Raw genomic sequence first — 24,622 nt, 5'->3', positions numbered from 1 at the left:
TACGCTACTATAGTTAATTTTATTTGTTCAAGGACTCATATTGCAAGCATTAGATCAAGCACGGGCCTTGATTCTGTGAGCCCAGATTCACATATTTAGGAAGGAAACTGTGATCCATGTACATGGATGGAAACTAAAGGCTCATGGTTAATCACTTCATAGTTTTAAAATTTCTACAGCCTAGATGCCTGAAGTCACAGGTCTTTGAGGTCCTTCTGGATGTTCCACAGGGTATCAGCACTTTTCTTGAGTTGAGCAACCTCGTCATCCTTCAGTTTCTGGTTGATAACACTGGTTAATCCTCGAGCATTCAGGATGCACGGAAGGCTCAGGAAGACTTCGTTCTCAATGCCATACATCCCCTGCCGGGCAAGGGAAGCATTTAGATTAAAAAATAAAACCAAGGCAAGAATGATCAAAGGTCCTATGTTTGAACAGAAAGAATTGTAGGAAATTGGTTAGCACAAACTCATTCTTTAATTTTTCATCACTTATTAGCCTCTATATTTCCTCAATAATTGTGTTTTGAATTAGGTTTTACACTTAGAATAGACAAATATACACTATAATAAAACTAGAAATTTATAGGAAAATAGTATAAGTACTTTATTGAACTTATTGACAACTCTCTCTCTTAGGTAGATTTTAAGAGAATTTGATATATGTCTTCAAATTGCATTCAAATGCAGTTCTTAATGGTCTACTTACTTTTTGTGAAATCTCAAATTTCTTAAAATTCTTTAGTTAAGAAGAGAATTTCAAGAGGTAGCTAACCTAAAAGGTCCAGAAGAGTGGTTGGAGGCCACCCAAAGACAAGATTCTTATAATTTCCAAGAGGTGCGGAAAAAATCAGTACAATCTCCAAAACCTTTCCCAGTCTGTATAAAGTAAATTATTCACAGGGACATTTTCGCTGCCTAATTAATTAAACTATGTAATTATATTAAAGAAGTTACTTTAATATATTTTTAAACTTTTAATTCCCTAAATTTTTATGTACACCAAAGTACAGAGAATAAAGAAATTCCTACATACGCACTCCAAGACACAGCAGTTAATCTAATTTTGCTATATTTGCTTTTTTAAAAATCTGTAACTGTGTTTTACTCCCCAAAAGTTTCAATAGTTATCTCTTTGTATGACTCTTTTATTCTACTGTGCCCCATCTCTAACCTTTGCACTGACTTGTGAAAAATAAGTTATCTTACACAATGTTTTAGTGCAATAATAGTTTTGGTTTAAAGCAGTCAATATTTACTTAACTGCTTCATAGCTTTTGAATTAAACTAAGTTTGCTTAGGTATAAAGAGCTACAAAATACAGTATTTAGTTTAATACACCAACTTGAAATAAAAGTATTATATACTTATTTAAATAATCATACAGCCTGACCAGGCAGTAGCGCAGTGGATAGAGTGTTCGAGACCCTGAGGTCACCAGCTTGAGCCCAAGGTCGCTGGCTCGAGCAAGGGGTTACTCGGTCTGCTATAGCCCCACGGTCAAGGCACATATGAGAAAGCAATCAATGAACAACTAAGGAGTGGCAACAAAGAATTGATGTTTCTCATCTCCCTCCCTGTCTGTCTGTCCCTCTTCTCTGACTCTCTTTGTCTCTGTCCGCCCCCCCCCCCCCCCCCAAATCATACATTGTGAGAATATGCCAAATACAATTCAGAGTTAATCTTTAATTTGCCACATCATACAAGAGAAAACTATAGAAAGGTACTGGATGTTTGTGCTCTTATTGTCCTGGACTTCCCATAGCAAGACAAGTCACCATAAAACTTTGAGATACAGAAATTACTGAGACTTTATCTTATCCTTCTTTAAATGAATCTCTTTATAGAATACAGCAGTAGAAATCATTTTACATTTTGTAACAGTTTGTCTTACCTTCACCATTGTTGACACTGGGTGAACCCTGGATAAGTTTTTCAGCATGGACTCAATGAGATCAGCCACACTTAATCCAATAGCCCAGTTGGTGTATCCTTTCAGCTTGATGATTTCATAGGCACTAGGAAAAACGTATCATAAAAGAAATTACTGAAATGACTCAATAGTTATTAAAATCAGACTCTTTGGGTTTGATTCCTGCTCTGTCTCTTTTTAATTTGTACTCTTGTTTAATTTTTTTAACCTTCCTTATCCAGTGTCCTCTTCTATAAAATAAGGATAACAATGGTAATGAGTTAAAATATATGCAAAATGCTTAAAATTCAAACATTACACGGTGAGTGCTATATAAATGTTTTGATAAATTTAAATAGGTGTTGTGTAAGTGAAAATAAAGTCACAGTGGTAAAAAATGTACATTTTTCAACTAATATTCTTTTCATAAACATGAACACTTCCAAATATACTAATGAAATCAGGAAACAAAGTAAAAAGACAAAATATATCTTGATTTTGAGGTTCCACTTACCAATGTCACCTAAAATACTATGACCGACTAACTTAAAGCACAAAGTGAAGACAATACTTTGCCTGGTAAAGTATTTTCTGAACACAACATTGCATATAAATGCAGAAAGGCACAGGTACTTGAGAGACAGCAGGAGCGACTGAGTATTAGGAAATTGAAATCTAATGCGATCTATTACTGACTAGAAGATTGTGGACAAGTTATATCTTTTGGGTGAACTCTAGTTTTCTCATCTGGAAAATAAAGAGCTTATGCTAATAAAATTCTAAGGACCCATTCAACTTTTTAAAGATTCTTTTTCTCATTATACGGGTCAAATTCCTGGAAAAAAAAAATTATTAAAATTGAACTAAATAAAATGATTCCATTTTTAAGATATCAGTTAGTTTTGTCGCAATTCTTTATAAATAAGTTACTATTTATTGAAATCTTACCAATAATAAGTGCGTACATAGGTATGTGAACTTTCACTCAATTTGTACAATAACTATAACCACATGACTTTACAGAGGAGAAAATTGAGATACAATTTAAAAGTTAAATGGTTTGTTTCATTAGACTATATAGTTAGTTAGTGCCATGATTTGAATCAAGAGCCAAATAAGCCTGACTAGGTGGTAGTGTAGTGGATAGAGAATCAATCTGAGACACTGAGGACCCATGTTTGCACTCATCCGGCTTGAACGAGGGGTCAGCTTGAGCATGGGATCATGGACATGATCCCAATGTCGCTGGCTTGAGCCCAGAGGTCACTGGCTTGAGCAAGGGGTCACCAGCTAAGCATGAATGCATGTATCAGAAAGCAATCAATGAATAACTAAGGTGATGCAACTATGAGTTGATGCTTCCCATCTCTCTCCTTTCCTGTCTGTTGGTCCCTGTCTGTCTGTCTCTCTTCCTAAAAAACAAGCCAAATAACACCTTGTTTTATGATAAGCATAATGGTTATATATAGAGAGAATGGTTAGTCTCAAGAGTTTCCAGAAAAAGAAAATGGAAGAAACTTTATCTGAGTGTGGAAAGGTAAATATAGCACAGCTTAAACACTTTCAACAATCAATCATCACGTATTTATTTTAGGCAATTATGATACTAGTAGTCCCTAAGGTTACGTTTTAAATAAGTCAGACTTATCTATTGATAGGAGGCATTTGGAAAGCCCTTCTCACTTGTTAATTCCATGTTTTGTTCCTGTTACCACTACAAGTATTTCTCCAGAAGAACACTTGCTTTCCCTCTGGGCACTAGCACGGCAAATTTACCAGTGTAAGTTCCTCTTGTCTGTTTCAGCAGGTAACAGCTGCATATTTTCTATAGGCATTTATTTGAGCTGGTAGCCATAGAAATTACTTATGATCTTATTTAAGTAATGATGAAATTAATTTTCTTAAATCAAGCCCCCTTCCACTTACCTTTCAACCACCATCTTATGCACTTCCTTCCAATTTTCACTATCATTGTCCGTTCCCATTTCTGGATTTAATTCCTGGAGAGAAACACCTGCCACATTCACTCCACTCCACACAGCCACTGCAAAAAATAAAAAGAATAAAAAATAAAAAATAAATATTTTATATATTTCTGACACTATTTTCAGAAACCCCTTCTTCCCTTATTTCAGGTTTCATCTCTGATACAAGCTACATACTCAAACTGTGACAACTGATTCCAGTGTATTTCCCCCAAAAGGCTGATATTGCCTTCAAATAGCCACACGTCTGATCTTCTAACTTTCAGTCATTTGGTGCAAAATAGAATTACTGTGTCATACTTACAGAGAATATGACCTCTTGCTTTTCTCTAGGTTTGTGAAATCACAAAGGATTCTGGTTGGAAACTATCCTAAGCTTTCGATTTGAGGAATTTTTAACTTCCCTCTTGTTTATTTTTCTAATAGAAGCCCCATTTTTTCTAGAGTTAAAAAGAAATCTTGGGTAAAGTATCTCTTCTCACACCTCAAATGCAGTCGATTTCTTGAAAGAAATTTCATGTAGCCACAATGAATTTTTCTGGTCCTAACTGGATCAAATATTTTCTTCTAAGAATGCTTCTAGAGGTATAGCAAACAAGGTGCACCTCTATCATCGGCTGTATCTTTTGATGCACCAAATCAACTCTCTTGCCTGTTCTTAACACCTGCTGTCTAGTCAACAGCTATATGGAAGATCTAGGCATACAAAGATGAATGAAGACATGCTCTGTGACATAGACAAGCTCAGAATCTACTGGGAGAAATAAGTAAAGGAAACTAAAGCAATGGGATCAGCTCTCACAGAAGTATGGAGAAAGTGTAATAAAACACAAATAAAGGGTCTACTTAATATAGGGGAAAGGAATGTCAGAGAAGCGTACAACATAAAGGCATTTGAACTGGTCTGGGCACTGAGAATGGCTCCATGAAGCCTCCACCTCAAGCACTAAAAGTAGCCCGGTTGTGAACATGGTCCCAGATGGGCAGAGCTTCGGCCCAACAGGGGTTGCCGGGTGAATCCCAGTTGGGCACATGTGAAAGTCTGTCTCTCTATCTGCCCTTCTCTCATTCGGCAAAAGAAGAAAAAAAAAGAAGTATGTGTTTCTCATGAACCTTAATAAATGTGAGCGAAGGCACAGGGTGAAATCTATCGTGGCTATGAAGGAAGAAGCTGCCCATAACCTAATAAAGTCTCTTCTAGTTCACAACTTTTGCAAATTCAAACTAATTGTTGAAAAAACTAGACCCTGACCAGTAGGTGGCACAGTAGATAGAGCGTCGGACTGGGACACGGAGGACCCAGGTTTGAAACGCCAAGGTCACTAGTTTGAGTGCAGGCTCATCTGGTTTGAGCAAGCGGTCATTCGGTCTGCTGTAGCCCCTGGGTCAAGGCACATATGAGAAAGCAATCAAATGAACAATTAAGGTGCTGCAACAAAGAACTGATGCTTTTCATCTCTCTCCCTTTCTGTCTGTCTGTCCCTATGTGTCCCTCTCTCTCACCAAAAAAAACCCCAAAACAAAAACAAAATACTAGAATATTTTCATGGTCTTTGAAAGCTATGAGGTCTACATAATTTTGCCATAGGGAGCATGGGAGCATGGTATAACTCTCTTTCATATCATGTACATAATATAGATCAACATGGAAATACTGGGAGAAAAGATGTTCTGGAAAAAATGACACAGTAATGAATAAATAAAACATTGGTCAAGAATCTAAAGACATGCCTGTCCAGGCACTGGCGCAGTGGATAGAGCGTTGGACTGGGATGTGGAAGACCCAGGTTCGGGGACCCAGGTTTGAGACCCCAAGGTCACCAGCTTGAGCGTGGGCTCATCTGGTTTGAGCAAAACTCACCAGCTTGAGCCCAAGATTGCTGGCTCAAGAAAGGGGTTACTTGGTCTGCTGTAGCCCCACGGTCAAGGCACATATGAGAAATCAATCAACGAACAACTAAGGAACCACAACGAAGAACTGATGTTTCTCATCTCTCTCCCTTCCTGTCTGTCCCTATCTCTCTCTCTCTCTCTCTGACTCTCTCTGTCTCTGCCCCAGAAAGGAATCTAAAGACATGAATATAGCTAAAGGATCTTCAACAAGCCACAATGACTGTTTGCCTTCCTTGTTTCCTCATTAAAATTCAAGTCTTGAACTAGAGGACATGTATTATCACTTCCAGATCTGTGTTTCTAGCAATGTGTATTTGTAATAACTAGCATTTATTAAACCTTTACTATACACTAGACACTGTACTAAATACCTTATACAGGCTTTAAATTCAGACATATCTTTGGATATGAAGTACTCTTGAATAAAGTGGTATAATGTCTAAGAAAAAAAAATCAACCTAATTATATAAAAAATTATAAATGCAATAATTAGAAGATCAAATTCTTATAATACCAAGGTGAACTCCTTCAAATATCACATTGCACTCTTACTAAATTCAAAAGAAAATTTATACCTTAATCTGTTAGTGAGAAAATAGCTCTTTGCATATTGGGCAGAAATAAATTTAGTAAAACAAAGACCAGTATTTTCATTATTATTAATATTAAAATTTTGGATTATTAGTTTATACAATAAGCTAATTCAACTTATAAAATTCTATGTTTAATAAATAAGCTTGGGCCTGACCAGGCAGTGGTGCAGTGGATAGAGCATCAGACTGGGATGAGGAAGGACCCAGGTTCGAGACCCCGAAGTTGCCAGCTTGAGTGCAGGCTCATCTGGTTTGAGCAAAAGCTCACCAGCTTGGACCCAAGGTCACTGGCTCAAGCAAGGGGTCACTCAGTCTGCTGAAGGCCCGCGGTCAAGGCACATATGAGGAAGCAATCAATGAACAACTAAGGTGTCGCAACAAAAAACTGATGATTGATGCTTCTCATCTCTCTCCGTTCCTGTCTGTCTGTCCCTATCTATCCCTTCGCTGACTCTCTGTCTCTGTAAAAATAAAAATAAATAAATAAATAAGCTTGGGATTATAAAATACAATCACAACTGTTTATAAATGTATTTAAACAAAATTGTTTGGAACAGAAATATTAATTCCAATGAAAAAAGAAATACTAACTTAAAACAACATTTAAAATAAATGATGTTAAAAATTGTTTCCAAACAAATCATTATACAAGAAACAGAAGGGCGTTATAATTTTAATGTTGGTATTGTTACAATTATTAATTTATGTCCAATAATTCTACTCAGACTTCTAAAAAAATAAAAATACTTGAGAGATTTACCATATAGTTTCTTACTGCTTAAATGATCAACAGTTATTAATGGTTTCTTAAAAATCTGATTTCAAAAACAGGAACTGTATTATTCCATACGTAGGTGGGACATAATAGTGAAACTAAGAGACATTTATAAGAGTGTGGTGGTTACGGGGGGGAGGGGGGAATGGGAGAGGGATAGGGGGTGGGGAGGGGCACAAAGAAAATAAGATAGAAGGTGACAGAGGACAATCTGACTTTGGGTGGTGGGTATTCAACATAATTGAACGACAAGATAACCTGGACTTGTTATCTTTGAATATATGTATCCTGATTTATTGATGTCACCCCATTAAAAAAATAAAATTATATAAAAAAAAAAAAAAAAAATCTGATTTCATTTGAAACAAGATTTTACATAATTGAATTGTAGACCCTAGTTATTTAAAAGCTTTTGTTACCCAATTTATCCCTCCTTCAATAAACATGACGGCTACCATAGCTCTGTCCACTGAAGGGGTCTAGAAGCAAAGACATATCAGGAGCATGAACACACCTATCCCAGATCTTGGTTTCTAAACACCATTCCTCTGAGATGGAAACAAAGTTCATTGGAAAAGCAGCTAATTCTAGTGCTGGTAAAGGGGAAGTATGAGATCAACCTGGTGCACTTTATTTTTCCAGAAAGCAAAAAAGGGCTCAAAATGTGTCAAAAAGACACAGGAGCCAGCCTGAAGAGCCTGTTACTTGACCTATCTGGGATGATTTGTGCATTATGACAATGACCGCAGAACTTTCGTAGAATAAAACAAAAATCTGAGTTTACATTGATAAAAATAAATGAATAAATAAATAAATGGGGAAGAGAAAGCTTACTCTTATAGAATACAAATAATATAGAAAAAATGAGGGGATTAGAAATGATATTTGACATTACCATAGTAATAACTTACTTAACCAAGAATCATTAATTATTATTAAACAGGCAAAAAGATTGATGAATAATCAGGTATTTGCCTAGTCTATATCAAAGTTATCCAGCAAAAATTACTTCTTTATAATGTTAAGCATGTGAAAATGCTTAAAAATAAAATTTATTTTTTAAAAATCTTTTATTTATTTATTTATTCATTCATTCATTCACTTTAGAGAGGAGAGAGTGAGAGAGAGAAGGGGGAGGAGCAGGAAGCATCAACTCCCATATGTGCCTTGACTGGGCAAGTGCAGGGTTTCGAACCGGCAACCTCAGCGTTCCAGGTCGATGCTTTATTCCACTGCTAAAAATAAAATTTAAAAACAAAAAATTTAGAACGGCAAGAACAATACCATAAGTAGCACACAGTGAACATTGTCCACTTTTAATTTTATTTTAACTTTTTTTTTACCACTTGAGTCTCCATGTTCTCCCAAAATCCATCCATGGCAGCTGCTGGGATGAATGCCAAGTTTTTCAGCCATAAGATAGCGAAATCTAGCTGAGTCCAGATTACATCCACTTCCAATCACACGGTGCTTGGGTAATCCACTTAGTTTCCAAGTAACATATGTGAGAATATCCACTAAAAATATTAAAAAGTACATATGTAAGTAAATCAAAACTGATTTCAACTGCTATGTAAATTAGAGAGTGCCCTTGCTTTCTCCTCTCCCACTTCCCCACTCCTCAACTGAGGTGTGCCTAGAAGGATGTAAATACCTTCCCTTTTCATGTTTGAGATAATGGAGGTTAGAAAGACAAGAAAAATGTAATAATGTGTTTTTAATTTACATTATTACTTGAAACAAAAATATATAGGAACTAGCAGATTCATTAACTTACTGTATGTGGAAAAAAGAGAAAGGGTTGAGTAGATCATGCCTTCTAACATTCCATGAGTGTTAATGACTGTCATCATAAACCAAAAGCCATTTGGTTACTGAATTACCAAAGTGTTCCTATAAATTTTCCTGGGCTATTCAGTTATTAACTGTTTTAATACAAAATACTAACATTTCTTACCATTTAATAAAAAGACCTCTATAACAGTACCTTTATCCTGGTATGGTGCAAACTTGAGACTGCACAGAGGCAAAACCTGCTGGTCACATAACTTATAGGCTAAGCTATAAAAGCAGAAATAGCCTGACCAGGCGGACTGGCATGCATAGGACCCAGGTTCAAACCTTGAGGTCCTCAGCTTGAGGGCGGGCTCATCGGGTTTAAGCAAGGCTCACTGGCTTGAGCCCAAGGTCGCTGGCTTGAGCTAAAGGGTCACTTGGTCTGCTGTAGCTCCCCACCCTACCCCCCGTCAAGGCACATATGAGAAATCAATCAATGAACAATTAAGGTGCTGCAACAAAGAATTGATGCTTCTCATCTCTCTACTTGTCTGTCACCATCTGTCCCTTTCTCTGTCTCTATCACATAAAAAATAAATTAAAAAAATTAAAAAATATATATAAAAGCAGGAATATGTGTACACAAGAAAGGCAAGGGGTTAAATTTGCAGTCTCCACCTCCAGACTCGTACATAGACAATGGCTAAGATAGCTTAAGGTCATTTTTGACTAGATTTATAAATGTTCCCTGGCAATTTAGACTCAATAGGCGTGACTCCTGAGAGTTAAGACTTGTAAAGCTCCTTGGAAAGTTGTATAACCAGCTATTAATATCTAGATATTTGTCATGCTTGTTCTACAGCTTTCTGCCACCATGAGAACTTTTAGAAGCACAGTTGAACTATTTTGTTAAGTCAGAATCCAGAATTACAGAGAATAAGAATACTAAAACAATCTGCCCTTGCTTGCTTTCATCTCTCAATATTTCATAAAGTATAAGGATTCCCCTGGTTTTCAGTCACAATCTTGAACTGTCAGAGATGATGAGCTTTACCACTTTATCAATATATGTAATATGCTCACCAATACACAATCAGTTTGGTGGCAAATTAAAGACAAAAGAAGTGTGAAAGAGTAGATTTTGACTGTTGCTAAAAGAAACACAATTCATTCTAACCAGAAGTGTTACGTTTTAACAACATTTGGTGTTAGCATGTGTCTATTAGTAACAGTCTATTTCTATCTTTAAATCAGGGCTGAATGATGTTTTTCTTAAACTGTTTCAAATTCAATCTAATTCAATTTTGAAGAGTTTCAGAGATAAGGAAAACAGAAGGTCAAAACTGCTAAAATATTTCTTATGAACTGAAGCCACGTTCAAACGTTTTATCATGCATCCAAGGATAATCTTTACAGAAATTTTAAAAGCTTTTAGACTCTCCGACAAACCCAGATAAAACAGATGAAAAAACTTTTCACATTTTAAAATATTTGGCCTGGGATAGTGCCATTTGTTTTTTGTAAACACCACTTTTTGGGATCCAATAACAGAAGCCATGTGAATTGCTCTGTTAGTTCACACCAGAACAGATTTCCCTAAATTCAAAAAACAGACTTAAAATTCAAAAAACAACAAAACCCCTAAAACATTGAACTCAACACAATTGATCCCTGAAGGCATTAAATACCTGGGTTAGAAACCACAATAATGATGCAATTAGGGCTGTACTTAACAATCTGGGGAATAATGAATTTGAAGACATTAACATTCCTCTGCACCAGGTTGAGACGACTCTCTCCCTCTTGCTGACGAACTCCAGCCGTCACCACCACAATCTTAGAATTGGCAGTTACAGAGTAATCTGGAAGGAGAGGGAAAAGATAAAAGATACTTTAAAGACAACTCTTCATCAAAACATATGAGGCCCTGGCCGGTTGGCTCAGCGGTAGAGCGTCGGCCTGGCATGCCGGGGACCCGGGTTCGATTCCCGGCCAAGGCACATAGGAGAAGCGCCCATTTGCTTCTCCACCCCCCCCCTTCCTCTCTGTCTCTCTCTTCCCCTCCCGTAGCCAAGGCTCCATTGGAGCGAAGATGGCCCAGGCGCTGGGGATGGCTCCTTGGCCTCTGCCCCAGGTGCTAGAGTGGCTCTGGTCACGGCGGAGCAACGGCCCAGAGGGGCAGAGCATTGCCCCCTGGTGGGCAGAGTGTTGCCCCTGGTGGGCGTGCCGGGTGGATCCCGGTCGGGCGCATGCGGAAGTCTGTCTGACTGTCTCTCCCCGTTTCCAGCTTCAGAAACATACAAAAAATAAAAATAAAAAGAGAAAAAACAAAACAAAACCATATGATACGATATGGTCTAAAACTAGCTAAACATCCATAAACTTCTGGAAGTAAATGAGAATGTCGTTTTCTGTATTATATAGTGCAATGCTTCTGTGGCTTCTTCCTCCTATTTGGAAACATTTCAAACATAAAATTGGCTCAGAGAATTGACCAAGGAAATTAAAAAGGTCCTAAATTATGTTTCCAGCTATAAATTCAACTTGCTATTGAATTTATATTAGAGAATATTGGGTTGTCAATAATAACACAAAGCATACACAGTGAATCCAACGAACAGCCCTTCAATTAAAAAAAAAAAAAAGAAGCAATTTAAAGGTACCTCTAGGTCTGTAATGTTAATTCAATCTATGATTGGGATGGAAGAAACTGAAGTGTTCATTCTTGGATAGCAATTAATTTCTAATACTCAAGCCTATACACTTTTAGCCATGAGTCTCTCTAGAGAATTTTTTTCCTCAAGGAAATGTGTCCTTTCCCAAAAGATACAGACATTATGATTTGATATGATCATTAGACCCACTAGCTATGAATGTCTCATAATTAAACTGTGCAATGTCACTTTGTCAGTCAACATTTTATCAGTCTCATTTCCTATAAAAAGGAGGTGATAGGACCTATCTCTCAGGGTTGCTGTGACAATGAAGTAATATGAGACATACAAAAAGTCTCACAGTACACAGTATACTTAGTAATTCAATCAGTAACAGCTAATTTCAGTAGCAGTATTGTTAGAGATTACGTTGGAGTCACATTAATACAGCTTCAGTCACCGCCACACTGTACTGGCAGAATTACAATATAAACAAGTGAATCCAGAACAGATGGCTAGAACATGAATTTATTTAGTTTCTTTAGTGCACTCAAATAAATTATTTGTGCAAATATTCTCTCTTGTCTAAAACCTTCTCATTCCTGAATACACATAAGCAAGCATTACAAGACAGTTTGCTAAAACGTCAGTACCAAATGTGTGGAATTTACATGGCAGTTTACAGAGGTAACACTGGGGTTGGTTCTCCAGAATGAATTGGAACCAGAAGGGAAGAAGAAACTGCCAACATTAGCTTCACCATGATGGGAAGACTAATGGTACATCAGGGAGTGAAAGGATATCAATTTATTAGGTAGATCACACTGGGCATAAAATATTACCTTTATCTGCCACAATTTTAGATGTCTGAAGAAATAAGCTCCCATGCTGCAGATCCATCATTTCTCCTTTGAGTTTATCTTCCAAAACATCCACTAGAGCAAGCTCATCAGCCAAAGACTAGAACCACAAAAGCAGGTGTTAGTCCTCTCTGCTACTCCAGGATATTCCAGCTCACAGCACCACACAGAAACCCTTGAAATGGCTAAGAGCCCAGTGAAAACCTAGAGAGCTTTATCATGGACTGAGGTGTGCTCTTTAAACAATTTCATAATAAAACACCTTGAATAATAAACTATTTATATTTAAGACATGGATTTTTCAGAATTTTACCTTCTAGTCCTCAACTAGAACTGGACTGGCACAACGCAAATGGCTTTAAGAATATGCAGATGTAAAGATTCTTGATGAAACCAACTTGGTTCAACAGTGGTCTCATGGTGAAGAGAGACTCACCCAGTCACAGAAACAACCTTGGGCAGTGTGTCCATCCCTGAGATCACCCGCAGTTAGGAGGGTTCCTGAGGACAGGTCTAGTTTAAACCATCATGAGTTTAAGTTTCACTTTAGAGTCGGCTTTATTTTATTTATTTATTTTTTTGTGTGTGTGACACAGACAGAGAGAGGGACAGACAGGACAGGCAGACAGGAAGGGAGAGAGATGAGAAGCATCAATTCTTTGTTGCGGCACCTTAGTTGTTTATTGTTTTTCTCATGTGTCTTGGTGGCTCCAGCAGACCAAGTAACCCCTTGCTCAAACCAGCGACCTTGGGCTTCAAGCTGGTGAGCCTTGCTTAAACCAGAGGAGCCTGCGCTCAAGCTGGCTACCTTAGGTTTTCAAACCTGGGTCCTCCGCGCCCTAGTCTGACGCTCTACCCACCGCGCCACCACCTGGTCAAGCTAGAGTCGGCTTTAAAGATCTGCTTGTGAAGTTTGGAATCTTCAGGTTGGTTCTGACCAACTTAAATATTTATATGGGGGAAGGAAAGAGAGTTTTATGGACAGAGGATCCAGGATTACTAGATTCTCCAAACTTGCCCAGCTTCAGAGTTCTTTTATTTTCAATTCCAGTCATCATCCTATGCAACTCATGCAAAATAAAAGCTTAAATCAATAAGCATACTATTGAATCTTAATCTAGTATCATAATTTCACGTTCTATACATATGTCTCTCTCACACACACGTATTCTCTTTATCTCTACATGAATAGAGAAAGAAAGAAAACTCTGGATTCTCCCTTTCAGTAATCATGTATGTTCTTTAGCAAGTGCTTGATCTTTCTTCTTGTAAAAGTAGGTGGGGCTGGTGTCAATCTAGACACATCTAAACAATCTTTTAGCTTTGACACCTGGTTCTCCGTTGTTCAAAAAGTCTTTAAAAAGTAGTCATCCTGCCTGACTGGGCGGTGGTGCAGTGGATAGAGCGTTGGACTGGGATGTGGAAGACCCAGGTTTGAGACCCCATGGTCGCCAGCTTGAATGCGGACTCATCTGGTTTGAGCAAAAGCTCACCAGCTTGGACCCAAGGTCGCTGGCTCGAGCAAGGGGTTACTCGGTCTGCTGAAGGCCCACGGTCAAGGCACATATAAGAAAGCAATCAATGAACAACTAAGGTGTCGCAATGGAAAACTGATGATTGATGCTTCTCATTTCTCTCCGTCCTGTCTGTCCCTATCTATCCCTCTCTCTCTCTCTCTGACTCTCACTCTGTCTCTGAAAAAGAAAAAAAGTATGTAGTCATCCCTCCCATTAAACATTACTAATCTTTGCTTCTACTGTTTTTTTAGGGCTGTTAGCAAAATAAATGGCTTACTATAATATATCAATACTGGAACCCACTGGGAATTGGGGTTCAGGAAGAACATTGAAGCATAAGGTACAGTAGCCTGGGGTGGAACTAGGAAACTGCTGACCAGGAGGGAGAAGCAGAGAGAGGTGAGATGGCCAATTAGAAACCTGACCTACATCTGTTGCCAGCAAAGCAGACCCCGCTTCCTACAGGCACCAAGGACTGAGGACCACCCTGTCTGTCTCTAGAATCCCAGTCTGGCTGGCAGCATGAAGCTGGGAGGATTTGCTTGGGAAGATTCAAGCCTCCTTGGGACTAAATGTGTTCTCAGTTCCAAGTAACTAATTTACTTGAAAATTTATTAAATTCTTGTTATATAAGTTGGGATTTACTTAGTAAATATTTTCTCATTTCCATGTACCGTATTTCCCCATATATAAGATGATCCCATGTATAAGATGTACCTTAATTTTGGGGCCCGAAATTAAAAAAAAAAAAAGTATTACATAAAGTTATTGAACTCAAGTTTTTTGTTTTTCAGAATTGTACAATGATTTAATGGTTGTTAGAACCCCAAACACACATCCACTCACTTCAGTTTAGTAATTCTTGGATTTTAGAGCTCTTTTTTTTTTAACTCAAGTTTTTATTCATCATAAAATTCATACAACTGAGCCTGACCTGTGGTGGCGCAGTGGATAGGGCATCGACCTGGAATGCTGAGGTCGCCAGTTCAAAACCCTGGGCTTGCCTGGTCAAGGCACATATGAGAAGCAACTATACTAGTTGGTGCTTCTTGTTCCTCCTTCACCCCTTTCTCTCTCTCTCTCTCTCCTCGCTCTAAAATCAATGAATAAAATCTTTAAAAAAAAATTTTCGTACAACTGAACAAGTGTGAAAAAGCGTGAAATGCAAGTAAAAAAATCTACCACCACTGTATAGGATGCACCCAGTTTATAGACCCCAAATTTTTCTAAAAAAGGTGCGTCTTACACATGGGGAAATATGGTAAGTCAAATACTGACACTAATTATCACCCATTTTTACTTAAACACGTTTTAATACTTTTAAAATGGTTTTGTTCCTTTGCAGTCTCTGACAAGGTCACACAAAACCCTCATTTGGATTTTTTCAGTGCTAAATTAATACAGTAATCTCTCACTTCACACTGTTGCTAGGTTCCTGAAACTGGGGTGAAATGATATATAACGAAACTGATTTTTATCACTAGCTAATTAATATAAACAAGAGTTTAATAAGTTCCGATGGCATCCGATCAATGTTACAATGAAATGGGACGAAGGAAACGCTTTTTGGCAAACTTGTGCAATGTTATTTAACAATAGTTATAACATTCAGTCAAGGTCCTGAGCACAAAGAACATCACTCTTATTTTAGTAACATTGCACATGTGCGCTACTGAAGTCAACAGGGCAAAAAAAAATTGGGGGCTTAAGTGGAAAAGGATATCACAGGATCTCAGATCCTGTCTTTTGTTTCAGTGGGTGTAGAGAATTGGCTGAGAAGTGCATGCTCAGCTGGCAAGGAAGGAAGAGACTCAAAGCTTTGAGTCAATAATTGCAGAGCTGGATTTAGCTACATCTGCACCACTGAGCATCTCTCAAGTGTGGAGGCAGGCAAATGGAAAACATGTGACGAAGTAGTGACACTGTTGTTTGACTTAAATAACCTTCCTTCTGCAGTAACTTAGTGTCCAGCCTATGAATTTAACATCTATATATATTTCACGTAAATTGTAACTATATTTTAAAATATTTGAAACTGCAAGGCTTGGATTAACTGCAAAAGCGGTGATTTATTAAGGAACAAGGTCAGTTGGAAGCCAAGAACATCACTGTTGAAACCTTAACAGACTATTAAAATGTTTTCTAATTTAAAGAACTATGTGGACCAGACACAGTCCTAACCTGCCTCTTGGTTCTTTTAGCTAATAAATTACTGCTGCCAATGCCTTAATATTTGATGGTTGTATTTTTTATATTCAAGTGTTTAGGGTGCGTGAAATATTGTGGGAAGAAAAGGTGTAACTTTTCCAAATAATTAGCTAAATGGACAAGTACCATTTTTTTCAATAATTTGTTTTTCTTCTCTGGAATGCCACTTCTATCACTAAATATTGTCTGGGCCTGTTTCTGGACTTCTAGTCTGTTCCATTCATGTACAAATTCCAAATTTTAGGCCCTGGCCGGTTGGCTCAGCGGTAGAGCGTCGGCCTGGCGTGTGGGGGACCTGGGTTCGATTCCCGGCCAGGGCACATAGGAGAAGCGCCCATTTGCTTCTCCACCCCCCACCCCCTCCTTCCTCTCTGTCTCTCTCTTCCCCTCCCGCAGCCAAGGCTCCATTGGAGCAAAGATGGCCCGGGCGCTGGGGATGGCTCCTTGGCCTCTGCCCCAGGCGCTAGAGTGGCTCTGGTCATGGCAGAGCGACGCCCCGGAGGGGCAGAGCGTCGCCCCTGGTGGGCGTGCCGGGTGGATCCCGGTCGGGCGCATGCGGGAGTCTGTCTGACTGTCTCTCCCCGTTTCTAGCTTCAGAAAAATACAAAAAAAAAAAAAAAAAAAATCCAAATTTTAATTAAGTGCCACTTTAACTTAATTTAAGCCAAATCTGCACTATGTCTATAATTATATTGCTCTTTCTAAGAGACTTCTTATGCTGTGTTTGAGAAGGTGGCTACAGTTGACTGAACCAAGAATAGATATTCAAACCCAAAACAGCTGGGCACAAAGGCTCAGGGTAGAATGAATTTGACCCTGACAACATGATGAGAACTTGGCGGCTAAATGCAGAGTTTGTGACTGGTAGTGTGGCAGAAGTCATTTTTGGCAGTAGAAGCCAGGAAGAAAGAAAAGCTATGATCAAAATTTGGCCAAATGTAAATAAATATAGTTTATCAGCAATAGCAGGAATAAATTGTAAATGTGCCAAGCTTTATTGATTAAACAGGAATATAGTAATGAATGAATTTGGCCAAGTCTCTGCTCTCATGAAATGTATCAGGAAAAGAATAAGAATTAAGCAAACAATTTAAGACGATTCTGATGATGTATGTAGGTGCTATTAACACCAAGAGGTAGGGTGATGTTCAAGTTACTGGGAAGGAAGTTTACTTTGTGTTGGGAGAGTCAGGGAAGGCATGATATGAATGATAGAAAGTCATCTCTGGGACGGTCTAGGGTAGACATTCCAGGTAAAGGGAAAATAAAGTTAAAGGGTTTAAAAGGAAATGAGCCTGCCATTTTGAAGAAAAAAAGCAGTGGGTAAGAGATAAAATGTGAAACAATACCATCACGCTGCACTGTCAGGTGCTCCTGACACGTGAATGACGCTGCCTGGAGTTGTACCCTCCACTGCTTTGCCTGTGGAGGAAAAGGTTCTTGCGACATGCAGGCTTTTTGGATATGTGTAGCACATGTGCACTATGACACTACTGAAAAGTCATTAAGCAGGAAAGCTCCTATTTTTATAAAATCTCACTCTGGTCATTATGTTGACAATGAGGGTACAGGGAGTAGGAAAGAGAATAGGCAGCAAATAAGTTGAGTCTTTGGAATGGTGGGACATCGTGCCAGGGAGCCCGAGTTGCCTTCGCAGGCCTAGCTGAGGGGTGGACCTCCCACTCAGCCTCTCTATCTCGGATGCCTGAGCTTAGCTCCTTTGAGCCAAAGTAGTGCGCGTCCCCTGTGAAGCACACCAGTGATGAATGCAAACTGCCAGATCTGAGACTACTTGTGTGATCTGAATTAAATCACTTAGTCTTTCTGAGTTCTTTTTTCACCCCAACAGTAATTTATAAATGACAATACCCTCCTAGAACTTCTGTGGAGAGAAGAGGCAAAATACAGAGACCAAACAGAGTTAGCACTGTTAATTTCCTTTCTCTATTGAACTAGTGGGGTTCCTAAGCTTTACCAAATATCAATATCATATTGAAACACTTTAATCCTTACTCATTAAAATAAGATTTACATATTTTTGCATTAATAAAATGGTCTTTGAACAAAGCAGTTGTTCCCTCACAGCAAGCAACTAAACAACTAAACTGGAAGATTCCCACTGTGTTAGCAGCAAGGTCGGTCCTCTAGCCTGCTTGAATTGGGCCAAAGTATTATATAACTGCAGATACAGTCTCCATTAAATAATTTACTACGAAGGATTTTAAATTTACAGTTGAAACAATCAGGGAGGTACTCATAGACGCATGATAGCTCCAAAACAGGTTTCTGCATTATCTAAATTTTGAGATTAGCAGGAGGAATGAAAAATCCTTAGCTAATATGGCATCAATACCTTGATTTTTTTAACTGCCTAAATGCCAGCATAGAAGAAAAAGACATTTCAGAGTCAGTACAGTTGAGTTCAGCATCCTGAGTTCAAAACCCAGCTCTGCACTGCCAACTATGTGACTGTGGGCCGGCCACCTCGGCTGAAAACAGAACAGGAATTGCCTGACCAGGTGGTGGTGCAGTGGATAGAGGGTCGGCCTGGAACAGAGGACCCAGGTTTGAAACCCCAAGGTCACCGGCTTCAGTGCCGACTCCAGGACTGGCTCACCAGTTTATGTGCAAGGTCGCCAGCTTAAGCGTGGGATCACAGACTTGACCCCATGGTCTCTGGCTTGAGCCCAAGGTCACTAGCTTGAGCAAGGGGGTCACTCGGTCTGCAGTAGCCCCCCAGTCAAGGTACATATGAGAAAGCAATCAATGAACTAAGGTGCAGCAACTATAAGTTGATGCTTCTCATCTTTGTCTCTTCCTGTCTGTCCCTGTCTGCTGTCCCTTGGCTTCGTGTCTCTCTCTCTTTCTGTAAAAACAAAAACAAAAACAAAAAACAGGACAGGGGCAATTCCCATTTCTTCAGGTTGTTGTTTAAAAGGAAGCATTTCAGTTAAAATGCTTTGAATGTGTTACACACTCAATAAACATTACATAAAAGAAATGTAAGCTGGACCAGTTTTCATTTTTCCTGGCATGAACAGTGAGCACTCGAGTTCAGTTACTGAAATTCCCTGTCATTTGGGAAGCAGCTCTCCTAGTTCACAGGCAACTGGTCAATGAAAACGAGCCTGAAAAAACGCAAAAGAACAAAGCATTCATTGTTGCACATAGCATATTTTAGTTGATCACTTTGATAACTTTTTTCTCAGTGGAGATCCAGAATTTGTTCCTTCAGGGTATAAACGTAGCAAACAGAAATATGCTTGGTGAGGAGTTATTCAGGCAGTCTTCATATAAGTACAAAGAAGCAGTGTGTTCTAAACACAAGGCAGTATTTTGGGAGGGGAGGGAGAAGGTTAATTCCTACATTTAAAGCAGCCTTCAGAAGGCAAAAGAATGAATTCAGTGAGGTAAATAAGAAAAGATCTCTTTCCTCAAAAGTCCTTAGAGACTAAATAAAGCTAATTGTGGTTTAAAACACAAGGGGATATGAGGCAAGCAAAAAGCCCATGGAGGTACAGGGGAAAAATATAGACTTGAGGAGTGGAAGGTGTTAATAGTATGATATCAATGTGAAATCTGATGTTGATAATCACATTGATTATGTGAGAATATGTGAATATGTCCTATTTTAAATAAATATACTCTCATGGACTTATATGGAAAAAGTACGATGTCTGCATTTAATTTCCAAAATGTTCAAAATATCCATTAGAAGTCAGCGTGTGTGTGTAGAGAATGAGAGAGAGGGAGAACACACACACACAAAATCCAAGGACTGGTAAATCTGGGAAAAGTAGATATAAAAGATTTACTTTTACTATACTTGAAAATTTTCTGTAAATTTTTATTTCAAAATAAAACTGTTGAGTGAAGTTTGAGGAAAGTAAGACTTTTTGAGAATTTCAAGACCTCAAAAAGCTACTGTGCATATATTTATTAATTGTAGAGGGTAAAGGGACCTTTGCAGTGGAGAAATCTTGCAGTGGCCACCAGTAATGAGACAAGCTGAATATCACGTGACTCCTGACATGCTGCACCAGAGAGGTTATAACGTCACCTAGTCATGATCCCACCCCAAATTTAACTTGAACCTAGTTACAAGGAAACATCATACCAACATAAATGGAGGGACAGTCTACAAAACTGTCATGGGTTATTCAAAAATGTCACTGATATGAGAAACAAAGAAAAGGCTCAGTAACAATTCTAGATGAAAAGAAAAATGAAGAGACATGACAAGTATATAAAATATATAATCTTGGATTGGGATGAAAACAGTTTAGAGAATTTTAAATCTGGGCACTGTATATTAGATAATATAGTAGTATTGTGTCAGTGTTAGTTCCCTGGGAGTCTTAACTCTATTATGTCAGATAAGGTAACTATCATTCTCTCAGAAGACACATGCTCACATGTTCAAAGGTTCAGTATCATGTCTACAACACACTTTCAATTATTCAGAAAAAAAAATCTTTTAAAAGTACAATAAAATCCTGAAGTGCCTGGAGAACCCACTAAAATGGTCTCCCATGTACAGTATTCTTGAAATGTACCTTTCCCAGAATGCTGATGGCACATGCCATACCAACTTGTCCAACACCCACGACAGTGATCTTATTGTTTGGGACTGCTGTGTCTTCTTTTGCAACTGGTGCAATCAGTTTTTCCTTAAGAGTCGCCATTGTGCACTGTAAGAAAAGAATCAACATGTCACATAAGACACCTGAATGGTAATGATCCTGAAAATGTTACTATTGCAATTTTGAAATAAAATACAATCGAAAATGAGCCTAATGATATTCCAGAACACAAAATATACTTTTAAGACCCATGCGATCCATTTAATGGAGAACTTAAGACAGAACCTCCCTGAAGCTACTGGAATTTGGGTTCTTCTCATCAGCCTGTGGGCCCATATTAGTATTTACAAGTTGTAACAATTTTTTCTCGCAACTATTCATTCACTGGTTAAAAAACAAAAAGTAGCCTGACCTGTGGTGGCGCAGTGGATAAAGCGTCAACCTGGAAACACTGAGGTTGCCGGTTCAAAACCCTGGGCTTGCCTGGTCAAGGCACATATGGGAGTTGATGCTTCCTGCTCCTCCCCCCTTCTCTCTCTCTCTCCTCTCTCTATAATGAATAAATAAAATCTTAACACAAAAAAAAACACAAAAAACAAAACAAAACAAAAAAAGCCAAAAAGTAGCCCGACCAGGCGGTGGCACAGTGGATAGAGCAGGGGTCAGGAACCTATGGCTCACGAGCCAGATGTGGCTCTTTTGATGGCTGCATCTGGCTCGCAGACAAATCTTTAATAAAAAAATAATGTTAAAATATATAAAACATTCTCATGTATTACAATCCATTCATTTCCTACCTAACTCATGTTCATGGTTGTCGGTGGCTGGAGCCAATCACAGCTGTCCTCTGGGACAACACCAAATTTTTATTGGATAATGAATAATGTACATGGATCATTGTATGGCTCTCACGGAATTATATTTTAAAATATGTGGCATTCATGGTTCTCAGCCAAAAAGGTTCCCGACCCCCGGGATAGAGCCTCGGACTGGGAAGCAGAAGACCCAGGTTCGAGACCCCGAGGTTGCCAGCTTGAGCCCAGGCTCATCTGGCTTGAGCAAAAAGCTCACCAGCTTGGACCCAAGGTCGCTGGCTCGAGCAAGGGGTTACTTGGTCGACTGAAGGCCCGTGGTCAAGGCACATATGAGAAAGCAATCAATGAACAACTAAGGTGTCGCAACAAAAAACTGATGATTGTCGCTTCTCATTTCTCTCTGTTCCTGTCTGTCCCTATCTATCCCTCTCTGACTCTCTCTCTGTCTCTGGAGAAAAAAAAAATGTTACATTTAAATTAACTGATGTTTCTATTCTCCAGAGAATTTATAAGTAACTATGTAAACTAAGTTGATCTAAAAAGTAAATGGTCAACTATGAATATTAATTTATACTATTAATGGTTACTATCACTTTTAGAAAACAGGAACTGACTGGTTCTTCTATTTTTTCTCCTACTTAAGTCTTATTTAAAATGTGCCGAGTATACTGAATACACAATGTGTTCTTAAATAGATACGGTGACAATAATAACGGTATTGTGTAATGTTTGGGCAGAAGGTGCAAAATAAAAAATTACCCTGAATTCCTTTTGGTACACCTTGGACAATTGTTGAAAGGTGATTACCGTAGATACCTATACATTTTCCTTTCGGGGGTCACAATAGAAGAATACCAACTTTTGAATTAGTTTCTTTCCAGCCATTAAAGACAAAAAAGAAAAAAGCCAAAAATTTAAAATGAAAAAAATTAAAAACTGTTGGAAAACATTCTACACAGTAATACCAAATTTACCCACGTCATTAGATAATCAGATGTGCTTTCTGAATAATAGCAAAGTTCATTGTACCACTCTGCCTACCTAAATGCAGAGAGTACAGATTGTAATTAAGCCTTTTCTTCAGAATTAGTATCACTCATCATTGTAACCTATGATAATGTCCATTATTTATCTTTGCTATTTACAGCTAAAGCTAGACTGTCACCTTGGAGGCCACTGTACTGGTTTCAAATTGAACTCCTGCTTCCCAATCCTATTTATTGTTTCTCATCTGCAGTAAACTAAGTAACGAAATGTAGCGTAGTAACTGTATAGGTTAAAGAGTCAATAAATCTCTAAGTTAGAATCAAGTACTTAAATTTGGAGACAATTGTGTTACAACCATTTTGTTCTAAAGCTATTTTTCCTCTAAAAGACATTTCTCCCCAGTCACTGGGGGATAAACTGAAGATTATTTTGCCTTTACTGAGCACATTTGCAGTTTCTTGTGGATGCTCAAGAAATACAGAACAGCATGCAAATGTATCCACAAATAAGATGACCTTCTAGTGAAATTCATACATATTCTTCATTTTAAGCAGAATCAGAAGAATGTTGTATCTCTTCTTCTTGAAGATACAAATGCATCATTTTTCTTTATTAACTTATTTTCATTAGTTGTTTTAAGATTCTTTAGGTATACAGAGGACCCAGCAAGCAGTGGAAAACAAAAATCCAGAAATGGTTAATACCTAAACACTGATTAGTTGTTCAGACAGGTCTTTTAACTTGGGGCATTTCAGAAACTACAATTTAAGAGGCTTGAGCCAGTACAGATTCTTTCCTATCTTTCCGGAGAAAAGTGTTTTTCTTTAATCTTCCCTTAATAGGAGTTCTAAAAAATTTAAAGAAAATGTTAGTATTGCTCGCAGGACTGTGCCAAGATCAGAGCGTTGGCTGTAGGAATAAGAATGATACACAGCATACAGCATAAAAGCCACCTCTGATTCTCAGTCCTTTGCATTCCCATGCCCCTACCCCTTGTGCCTATAAATCATTAGAAATGAACCAGCGTCTTAAGTTCAGAAGCAATGATCCCTTTTACGAAATATCTCTGAACTCTAACTTTTTAAAAAGTCATCTAATGACTCCACTAAGCAAGTGCCAGCCAGCCCTTCCCCTCCTCCTCTAGGCCCTAATTGCAACTTCCACTACAGGCCGCCCACAGGCCACCTCTTCCTCTCGGCGCCCGCAGCACAGCGTCGCAGGTCACGAGGGGAGGCGGCAACCTCAGATCTCCTCGGAGGTCTTTGGGGGCAAGTCTAGGCCCTCCTTACTTGCAACACCCAAAGCTGGCAAAGTAAACAGAGCATCCCAAGCATCCAGCAGAAAAGCCAGACATCAACCCTGGGAAAGGCTGCGTCTGGAGTAGCCGGATACAGACTGGAGTGTACGGTCAAACCTGCATGCACATCACCCTTGACCCTCATCCCTGCCAGACATTTCACCATTTCCATAGTAGCACATTCCAATACCCCGGTTCAAGATCATCCTGCTTCCGCACGTCACCTAGTTCCTTCTCCCTAACCCTAGATCCTAAAGCACGTGTCCCGACTCCAGCCAGCAGGCACTGGGAAGGATGTGACCGCCACCGGCCGATCAAGGACGAGAGCCCGGGTTTTAGCTGCAAATTCAAGTTTCTCCCCCAGGGAGTACGGGCCGGCCGAAAGCGAGCCTGGCGGGAGCTCAGTTGCAGCGCACTCGCTCCGCCTCACCCCGCTGCTGAGGGCACGACCTACCACCCCCAACGCCAGGATTGACTCCCGTCCGGATGCTCAGGGCTAACGGCCCTAGAGGTCATAAGTCCTTCTGGTCCTTCCCACAGTCCCGCTACACGAGGTCTACTCTGCATGCCCCACTCGTTTTGCCTGTGAGTCAGGATTCAGGTTATTGAGCCGTAACCTACCAGGACAGAGAAGACTTTCCCAACGTAGTTAAGGAGACGCGCCAAGAAGACAATGTCAGCTGCCTGCGCCTGCTCCTGCGCAAGATCTGCAAAGAGGGAGGAGGAGGCGGGACCCACCCCTCTGCGGCCTCTTAGCTTTCTCTATTG

At 39.1% G+C, this 24,622-nt stretch overlaps 1 protein-coding gene across 1 annotated transcript; it reads right to left on the bottom strand.

Annotated features, from left to right (window-relative positions):
• On the bottom strand, positions 1 to 24,620 carry LDHB (lactate dehydrogenase B). Its single transcript, XM_066354691.1, has 8 exons — positions 24,476 to 24,620; positions 20,729 to 20,863; positions 12,430 to 12,547; positions 10,622 to 10,795; positions 8,501 to 8,674; positions 3,838 to 3,955; positions 1,894 to 2,017; positions 1 to 362 (listed from the first exon to the last, which is right to left on the bottom strand). The coding sequence occupies exons 2-8, from the start codon at positions 20,855 to 20,857 to the stop codon at positions 195 to 197; spliced, it is 1,005 nt and encodes a 334-aa protein (XP_066210788.1). The 5' UTR covers positions 20,858 to 20,863; positions 24,476 to 24,620; the 3' UTR covers positions 1 to 194.
• Positions 24,621 to 24,622: the final 2 nt, after the last annotated feature.

The sequence above is a fragment of the Saccopteryx leptura genome, chromosome 1 (assembly GCF_036850995.1).
Source record: "Saccopteryx leptura isolate mSacLep1 chromosome 1, mSacLep1_pri_phased_curated, whole genome shotgun sequence".
In the NCBI taxonomy this organism is placed as follows: Eukaryota; Metazoa; Chordata; class Mammalia; order Chiroptera; family Emballonuridae; genus Saccopteryx; species Saccopteryx leptura.
This window is presented reverse-complemented; position numbering and strand designations above follow the sequence as displayed.